Genomic DNA, 10,050 nt, shown 5'->3' with positions numbered 1-10,050 from the left:
GAGAGCTGTCGGTTTTCCTGGAGGACGGAGAGGAGAGTCATGTCTTTGCTGTGGCTGTGTGGGTCTCTGGCATGATGATTTGGGACAGAATAGAAAAATCACATTGCCAGGGATTACTACACTGCTACGGTGTCCGCTGCTGCTTCTGGAGCTGGAGGAGGATAAGTGTTTTTTAAAATAAGGAGAGTGTCACACTTTTTTCTGCCTTTTTAAACGTTTCTAAGAGGGGAATTCTTCAAGCTGTCAGTCTGTGGATGACTCTGAAGGAAGAAGTCTTCTGAGGCAAGATCAATGGATTAGAGTTTGTGTTGTGTCTGCTGTTTCTGATCAGGTGCAGAGCTTAGTCAACTGCTGAACAGGGATACTCAGCAATTTGTTCACAGTGGCTAAGTTCTTCACTTGTTATGAACTTGGATACAAATATCTGCAATTACTTACTCACTGAAACTGTATATAATCTTGTCAAAAAATTAATTTTTTAAAAAGCTTTTCACTTAAACAATTAAAACCAAATCAGAAGATTTTGTGCTCAAATTGTAAAAACTGAGAATCTGGGGATTTGTTTTTAATGTCACTTTATCTTAAAAATCCTAAACCAATTTGTGTTGCACTCTTGTTGTCATTAAAGTATAAGGCTGGTGATATTTTCTCTTTTTTTATTGTCAACAATTGAAAAAGACCAAAACCAACAATTAATTCATCCTACTAAGTAGTGTCTGTGTAGCAAAAGAAGAAGCCAGATATGTCTTATTCCTCTGCCATAGAGCTTCATTGTTGTCCAAAAACCATTAAAACACATCAGTTAGCCACACTGTTGCACTGACTGACATCATCATTGTGAACACAGTGTAGGTTATTGTCAATCAGTCCCACATACTCTGTCCTGCTGCTGGAAATACTCTTTAGAGCACAGAATGTGTATTACTCCGCAACTGCAAATGCACCATTTCCTCAAGTTGGAGTAACATTTGCTAAAAACTACAGTGTCCGGCTGTTTTAGAACATTACTGAGTTTACAAAAAATGAAATTGTATATTTGTGAACTGTTTTTAAAGATTTATGTCATGATTAGGAACAGATAAGCTGTGGGCTAACTGCCAAAGTCATGGTAGGGAAGTTGGAAAGTATCGAGAGGCACTAATACATTGTTGGTTTTGGTCTTTTAATAGGATTTGTTGACAGTAAGAAAAATGTAGAGTAACAGCAGCCTTTTTCTTTAAGTAGTCCTCACTGTCCTCACACAACACTCTCCATTAACTAACAACCATGATCTCAGGTTTGATATAAGCCTCCACCTGGTCCTGGAATAAATCTAATCTTTTTGTGAATTTGATGCAGAGTATGTACTGTAGGAACATTCTTGAGTTATTTTAAGATCTGTTGGTGGAAGGGGACCCAAATTAAAAGTGACAGTACAGTCTAAAACTACATTTTTCTTAAAAGAAAATCAAAGAGCCTTTAGATCTTGTATTTATAATATTTCATCAAAACTATATACCTATATATAGACCTATATAGAGGTCCAATGTGGAGAAAATATGTTGGAAATAAAACTTTTGCAGAAAGTAGCAACCAGCCAAAGGTCTATAATATACTGATATGAACCTCATAACTGTTTATTAGTTCTCTGAGTTCATGATTTTATATGCAACTTAGAAATTATGGATGCTTGTTACTATAAAAAATATGACGACGGATTGTCATTTGTCCAGTGCATTTACATTCACATTAGTATCTTAATTTTGGGTCTTATCCTGGTTTTGGTCATATTCGGGATATTAATAATATTACATGGAGCATGAGAGACCTTGATATTCAGCTCCCTGTGATTCTAACAGTATCCAGGTTTCTGATTAGCTGTGTCAAGTTGTGTCTTGATTCCTCAACATCTCAGCCTCTCATTTCTCAACCAACAGAGAATGTTCAGAGACCAGGATAAGGTGTTTACATGCTGCCACAGTAGCCTGATTTCTATTGGAGGATTCCAGGTAGCAATATCCAGCTTTATGATTGTGTATGATTCCCAACTGGGGTACTAAAAAAATACCCACACAGCTGTGTTTAATAAATTAAACACAATAAACACTCATGATTAGAAATTGGTGTGAGACTTATTACAAAGGAACCCCCAACGGTTGACTACTAGCATGCCTCTCAGTTTCCCACCAACCTGAGTTATGTTTTGAGTGGGTGAAACAAGTATAAAAGGTTGGATAGGTTGAAACAGGTTCAACCACTCCAAACGGTAGTACTTGAGCTCATCTGATTGGGCTGCAGGGGACTAAAAGATTGGATATAGCTACAATAAAGTATCTCTGATCAACAGCAACAAAACAAGACAAATAATGTACTGTATCTGTAGCATGTTGGACAAACTTTAAGATTGTCACTTTCATCTAACAAGATCCACATTTGACTCATTAAAGGCTCTGATCAGTCCTTTCAGCCCTTATCAGCGCCCATGACTTTATCTGACATTTATCTGAGCTTTTGTAACTTCTCTCCCTTTGCGGTCAGATTGAGTGACAATTTGTGATGTTGCCAAGTAATCTCATCCCTCTGAAATTTCCAATTAATTTTCCCTTAAACAATTAGAGGATTATATTTTCATTGGCAATACTGTGTTTACTTCTCCTTAGGGCTGACACTAACAGATAATATCATTATGTAAAAAAAAAAAGAGATAATTAGAAATATAAATATTCTGAAGTTTAGCTGTGTGCAAGTAATTACAGTAAAGGAAATGTGTTTCCTATAAACATTTAATTCCTACCATGTTTTATTTAATGTGCAGAATTTCACGCCTCTCTCAGCAAGCTTTGAATGGCACCACCAGAGCGACACATGTGGAGTCTTTGGCCAATGTCTTGACAGAAACATCTGGCCTCCCTCTTGTGCCTTCTGAGCTGACAGCAGTTGAATCAAACACACTGGCTCAGTTCAGCAGGAACAGGAGTCCCGTCAGCACTCAACATTTTGTCGTGGATCTGTGGAGAAATCTCAAGGATGAAAAGTACAGTGACCATGCGGCATGCAAGACTTTCAACAGAGATCAGAGCCTTTTAGGTTGAGTAGAATGGCATAACCAGAGATGACCGAAGATCTGGATTTATGACTGAGTATGATACAGCCATTGTATCAGCTAAGGAAGGACTGACATTAGGCACCAGAGGAATACTTTTCCCCAAAAAGTTCTCTCTATGTTTGGTATGATTTAAGGATAGTTAATACACATGTAATATTATGCAAGAAGCTGCCCATAAATGACACTCTTCATATCCAAAAAACTGTTTTATTTGTTTATTTTTACCAGAAGTGATAGTGTGGAGGTGTGTTGATACTGGTGGAGTTAAACTGTGCTGAGTATATTTAGAATCAGGTGTATTCACTGCCCTCTAGTGTTTACAATGCTGAAGTACAGCAGTATATTAACATTAACATCTGTAATGCTAATAGTTGTAGTTTCAATAAGTCAGAAAAATGTGAAAACTTTCAAAATAGACATAAGCCACTAAAATAAAGCAATCAGAAACATTAACAAACAAAAACTGCTTGATTTGTTTTAAATGCACAAATAAATAAATAAATAAATGTGAATGAATGTGCTTCCATACAAGTGGTTTTGAATTGTTTGGTTAAAATGGTTTTAATGATGCTGTCCCTGTAGCTGCACAAGAACATGGGAGCAGAAAGAAAAATGTCAGTTCAGTAGAAGAGACACATTTTAGGAGCACTATCCAAAATATTACAACAAAAATTGCTGTACTGCTTCATGTCCTCTGGAGGGCAAACTGTCTTCATACAGTGCAAGTAGTCCCCCGTAAATAACTCGAAGAAGAATGAGGAAACGCAGCGACTACAAAAAACTCTAATATAAATCAGACCGTGAAGTTTCTAACAAACATGTTCAGCCTAGACACTTTTGAGAGTCAGATATCTGCAGTGATGGAGACTCTGGTGGCCTCCGCGGTGTCGGAGCTCCGCAGACTTCTGGACGAGTACTCGGCCAACGTTGTGTCCGCTCAGAGCTGCTCGGCGCCGGCTGTGAAGACCGAGGAGAGCGAAGTGACTGCGACTCTGCCGGAGGAGAGACAGCAGTTTAACGGAACTGTTACGGTAACACACACGTGTACTGTTTTAGTGAGAACGTGCATGTGACGTCAGAGTTCTATTATGGGCTGTGGTTATGAATCATGGATCCGGGTTATTGATATGTCAGCCAAAGTTTGAAAAAAACTGCGTTTTCCTTCTTCATCTTTGTGTTTATTGGCGTATTGCAATACCAACTTATAGGTGCATACCGCCACCTAGCGTACGTATGTAGTACTCCTACTCAAAAAAACAAAAACAAAACAACAACAACAAACACTATATTCTCTTAAACATTCCGGTGTTTACTAAGAATTTTACTACCCCTCTCTGAATTTCTCTCACCTTATCACCACCAGTTCCTAGTACTCCCTCCAAATCCCATCCCCGTTTGGCCTCTCTCACCCCTTGCTGTAACCTAACTCTTCATTATATTTGACAAAGTGCATTAATATGTACTCAGCATTCTCAGTTATATTACAATGTGCACATGCTTGTGAATTTACTTTTCCTAACAGAAATAGTGTCTTATTTAAATCTGGATAGCACTGCCTCCTCTCTTCTAGTTCTTCCTTTAACACTGTGCTCAAACTGTTTTTTTGTATCCTGTATTTTTTGTATTGTAAATTTTATATTCACACATCCAAATTCTTAAGCAAAAAGCCAAACTTTTCAAAGGTGACTGTCCATATCAAACGATACATTTCTTCTTTATCTAAATGTACAAACAAAAAAAGTCGTTAAAACATATAACCACTGTAAGCCTTACAAAACATTTATTTAACTATTTCTTTTTTTTTTTATTATAACCTTTAGTCCCTCTGCTGTGTTTGTGATTGTAGACTCAAGTTGTATACACAAGGTGCTGTTAACTTGTTGTATACTTGTTCCAATTAAGCTGTTTAAAAAAAATCGAATGGTGAATTTATCCTTCTGTTTCATTCTTTCTGTTCCATCCATCCATCTATTTTTATTTGCAAAATGTTGATTCCGTGTGAAATATTTATGTTACAAAATTCATTTTTTACAATTCTGACAGTGTTAAATATGATCAGTGAAATCTGTTTTTGGCACAAGTAACAGCAACTATTGGTTCACAACAGTGTCATAACCAATCAACAACATAGCAATAACATAACCTGTGCTAACATTACTGCAACTAACAATATATCATCAATAAATCTGTAGATAATTTGTTCTTTTTGTACAGCCAACAGTCCAAAACCCAAAGATACTCAATTAACGATGATATAAAACTGAGAAAAGCAGCATTTGAGAAGCTTGAAAGCATTTCTGTGTAATAAGTTCCTTAATCGTTCATCAGAATTGTTGTGGATTTACATTCTGTTGCTCAGTTAATCAGTTAATGACTCAGTTGCCTAATTGTTAAAGCACTAATCATAATCAACCTCTCTGGCTGCTCTTCATTTGCTCTTCCTCATGTCTTTCCAGAGCCACTTTGCAGCCCTCATGGAGACATGGACCAAATGTGCGGTTGAAAAAATATCAATGATTGTGAAAGTGTCCATATGTGAAGCTGAAGGTAGTCGTGCTGCAGATCAGATGTCACGGCTGGATGACAAGAAGAAACAGAGGAGTGTGAAACAGAATGCAGGGCACAAAAATCGTAAGTTAGCGTATTACTCCAGTGGCAGTGACACTTCATTGAGACTATTGACAACTTTTTTTGTATATTTAACAGTGTTGCATATTCTTGTGGTTGTAATTACAGAAGTGGTGGTGAGAAGCTCTCGTCGGAAGATAAAGAAAATAGGAAAAGTGTGGGATGACCATATATATAGCCAAGGTATGTTGCCCACTCAGTTTCAGTTTTAGTCAGACGTTGCATAAAATGATTTTGAATACAAGGATGTATCGTTACATGTTACGATTTATCCTTTTATCTTGCTTCATGATGAGAACTACACAGCATAGCAGTTTTATAAAGGCGTCAAATGGCAGCCAAAAGCAAGATAATTAGTCATTAGCTTTGTTTGTACAGCCTGAGTGTGTTTGCAGGAGTTTCTGGGCATTGTTGTGATATTAGAAGTTGAGAAAAATGACTGGTCTCCTCTATCAAATGAAACACATACAACATGATCACAGAGAAAGCAGTCATTAAAACATGTTTTGAATCCCTCATTAGGCTGTTATATCTGAATGTGAGCTTCACTGATGTTGATGTCATGTTTTTGTGTTTTCAGTAGAGCGACAGACTGAAGAAGCAACAGAAGCAGCAGCTGACTCAGAGTCAGTGACTGAACCTGGTAACTACTGCTTCTTGATTTTACAAACCATCAGAGCAGACACGCAGATACGTCCTCTGTGTGTGTGTGTCTGTGTGTGTGAGAGAGCGAGAGAGAAAACAAGTTCATATTTTTAATTAACCAGGGACAAACTATTCATCTACAACATTCACACTGAACACAATAAAATAGGACCTGAGAGGCATTAAAAGGAAGCAGCCAGACTATTTAAAAATGATTCCAAGTCTAGGATGTGTGGTGCAAAGATGCTGTTAGAAAAAGGAGGAAGTATCTTACAGAGGTTTTCAGGATCAAGTCTACAAAGTAGCAGGTGTTGCAATTTTCTGAAACGGGTAAAATTTCAGACTGAATATTTTTTCAAGCATTTACAGGGTTATCAATGTGAATACAAAGTACATACAGCCATTCAAAAATATGGACGTTTTCTAATTCAATTCCATTTATTTTCTGAAGAGTAATGTTATCAATCTTAATTAGTAGACTGAAATTGTTTTGCCTTTTTGTTTTTTTAAATCATTGTTGTGCTCCACACTCACCACTTTGACCTCTTTGCAGTGTGTCAGAAACATTAATTTCAGTCTGTTAAAAGGTTCCTTGCTCTTCTAAAGTGATAAAACATTTTTCCCCGTCTTACATACTGCTTGGTCTTCTTGAGCAAATTGATCTCTTTCTGTTATTAAAATGTGTTATGTCCCCGGTCTAGGAGAAACCTTGACATAACATAACACATAACACTCCTCCCACTACCAAGAATGGCCAGCTGCACAGCAACTAATGTTTAAACAGTAGCAGGCTATTTCTGAACAAAACTTCAGAGATGAGCAATGCCCAAAACAACAAGTTCACTAAGCCCAAACCCTAAACTTCCCTAACAAAAAAACCAGAACTGAAACAAGAGCAAGACAGAGAAAGATCTGTTCTGTACCAAAACAAATGACAAATGACCGAGGTTCCTGACAGATATCTGTTAAATGTGTTGAATTTTAACTTGTTGTGTGGCTTTGTCTTGTGTTAGCTGTGTGCTTCCTACTTTGTTTCGAGTCCTCTTACAAAGCTTTTTCTTGTTGCAGCTGAAGTAGCCACACATGAGGAGAATAACTCCCCGTCTGAACCTGACATACGAGACTCTCAGGCCACGACAGCAGAGCAGGCCTCCGATGCCAGCGAGGAGGATGTCATCCAAGAGGATACAGACTCCACTCCAACTACCACATCAAAGATCAAACATAAGGAGACTACAGGGCCAATCAAATGTCCCTCTTGTGACAAAACATTTGCTCTGAAGTGTTTGATGGAAAGGCACTCCCTGACTCACACCAAACCTCACCTCTGCTCTGAGTGCGGCAAACGTTTCGCTGGACTCCGGGGGCTCATCGCACATTCAAGGCGTCACACAGGAGAGAAGCTTTACAAATGCTCAGAGTGTGGTACAGAGTTTGCTTACAAGTCCACCTTCAACAGACACATGCGCCAGCACAGCCTGAAGAGACCTAGCACCCATACATGCACGCTATGTGAGAATCAGTTCGCCGGGGTGTTGGCGCTCCAGCGGCACAGATGTTTCGCCCTGGAAAAGACGTTTGTCTGCTCGCTCTGCCCGGAGACCTTCAACTGCAGACAGAGTTTGGCTGATCATGAGAATCTGCATTCAGGAGACAGAGATTTTGTCTGCGAAATGTGCGGTGAGAGTTTCCTCTCGTCCTCGTCCTTGACCACCCACCGAGTGACCCACATGCAGAAGGAAAACTGCTGCGATGTGCTCGGCCTCGGATGCAGCGACATGAGCGTCCTCAAAAAACACCTGAGCAAACACACCGGAGAAAAACTTTTCACCTGCGAGGTTTGCGGGAAAGGTTGCAGTCACCGGAGCGCCCTGAAGCACCACATGCTGACCCACACGGGGGAAAGGCCGTACGTCTGCGAGACTTGCGGCAAACGCTGCGGCCACGCGAGCGCACTTCAGAACCACATGAGGATCCACACCGGGAAGAAACCGGGGGAGCAGCCGGTCTGCGACATATGCGGCAAAAAATTCCGCTGCACGGTCAATCTCAAATACCACATGTACATCCACACAGGGGAGAAGCCTTACGCCTGCGACCAGTGCAGTAAAAAGTTCAGCAACCCCAGCAATCTCAAGGTGCACGTGTTGATTCACTCAGGGGAGAAGATGTACGGCTGCAACATCTGCGGCAAAAGGTTCTCTCACTCCAGCAGCCTCAAGCTACACAGAGGCATCCACACAGGCGAAAAGCCGTATCGCTGCAGGGTCTGCAGGAAAGGCTTCCTAAACAGCGGCGAGTTCAAGAAGCATCAAAGGGGTCACCAGCCACAGGAGGCAGGGGATGGACAGTCTGAAAAAACTGCAGTGAAAATCTAAAACGTTTCATGCTGCACAGTCACTTCCTGTACTGAGCACTGATAGAGATTGTTGTGTATACATTTACATACACTGGAGATCGGCTTGGCAGTGTGAGGATAAATACTGTGAGACAATAGAAATTTGCCAACCATCAAATATTTTTTCAGTCTTGTTGGTATTGAGGTGTCTCCCCTTTAATATCTCTGGTTGTATTAGACTATTGCAGGCTTCATTGCATATCAACAGAACTGTTTTATGGCAATAAAAGGTCATTTACAGGAGTAAAACTTTCTGTATCACAGTGCAAAATTACATACACTACATGGCCAAAATTTAATGGAGACTCCAACATTACACCCCTATGTGATTGTTGACCCTGTCAATCCAAAACCATGGGTGGTCATGTGCAGCTACAACAGCCTTCCGTAAACTGTTAATACAAAGTTGGAATCACATGGTTGTCTGAAATGTTATTTAAGATTTCCTTAAGTGGAACTAAATGAAGTCCAAACCAAGACCAAAAGTATGCAATAATTTGTGGGCAGGGGTGTCCACATACTTTGGGCAATATAGGGCTGTGCGATATGATGATATATATAACGTGTGACGAGAGAAAAATGTCTATCGTTTATATTGTTGTGACGCAAATTACACTCTTTACGGCAATATTTTTCGTCATTTGGAGTCTGTCCATCTTTTGCGTGGATCACATTGATAAATTACTCTTCTTGGCTTTTTACTATTGCACTTACAGTAACATAATGAGTTTAGTTGTTGTCAACTCTCCACCGCTGTATGTCTCTCCTCTGCTGCGCTGCGCACACACGGCGGGCTGAGAAAGAGCAGAGAAGCGGCGAGACGGCGACCATAAGTGAAAGCAAAACGTGGTAGAGACTGTCTTTATTTGTGTTATTTAACCAAATTTATGTTCACTCTTTGAATTTCAGCTAAGTGTGTGAGAGTCTCTGTTGTGTTTTGCTGTAATTTATGGTTGCACTAAATTCTCCTCTGCTCTCTATAGCCCTTTAGCCCGTATTCAGACCAAATCAGGTGGTGCAACCGCAGGATTGAGCGGAGATGTGTGGGCATCTTTGTGCTTTTTAGAACGTAACCGCTGTGAAACAATCAGAAAATAAGGTTTTATTGATCTGATTCATCGGCTTTCTCATTTTCAGCACATCCTCTCTTCATTCACTCTCAAGCTCACTCGACCACAGCTGCTCTCTCTCTCTCGTCTTTTTTAAATGAGTCGACAGAAAAGTCTACCTTAACTTTTAATGTTATCAAACGAGGAGTAATGTCCTCCCCTCGTCCTACTAATGTCTTTCTTCT

The 10,050-nt window shown here is 39.8% G+C and overlaps 1 protein-coding gene across 2 annotated transcripts; it reads left to right on the top strand.

Moving 5' to 3' along the window:
• The first annotated feature begins 2,800 nt into the window (after positions 1-2,800).
• Positions 2,801-9,887, top strand: LOC121886254 (oocyte zinc finger protein XlCOF6-like). 2 transcript variants are annotated; one of them, XM_042396226.1, is made up of 5 exons: positions 2,801-4,116; positions 5,542-5,716; positions 5,822-5,896; positions 6,297-6,356; positions 7,427-9,887. In XM_042396226.1, exons 1-5 carry the CDS (start codon positions 3,904-3,906, stop codon positions 8,734-8,736), a joined length of 1,833 nt encoding a protein of 610 aa, XP_042252160.1. In that variant the 5' UTR covers positions 2,801-3,903; the 3' UTR covers positions 8,737-9,887. The 2 variants fall into 2 exon arrangements, with proteins under 2 accessions (XP_042252160.1, XP_042252159.1); XM_042396225.1 differs by having other exon boundaries at positions 2,958-4,116; positions 6,294-6,356.
• The last annotated feature ends 163 nt before the right edge of the window (positions 9,888-10,050 follow it).

The sequence above is a fragment of the Thunnus maccoyii genome, chromosome 19 (genome assembly GCF_910596095.1).
Source record: "Thunnus maccoyii chromosome 19, fThuMac1.1, whole genome shotgun sequence".
Classification (NCBI taxonomy): domain Eukaryota; kingdom Metazoa; phylum Chordata; class Actinopteri; order Scombriformes; family Scombridae; genus Thunnus; species Thunnus maccoyii.
Note: the sequence above shows the minus strand (reverse complement) of the source record. Positions and strands in the feature narration are given on the sequence as shown.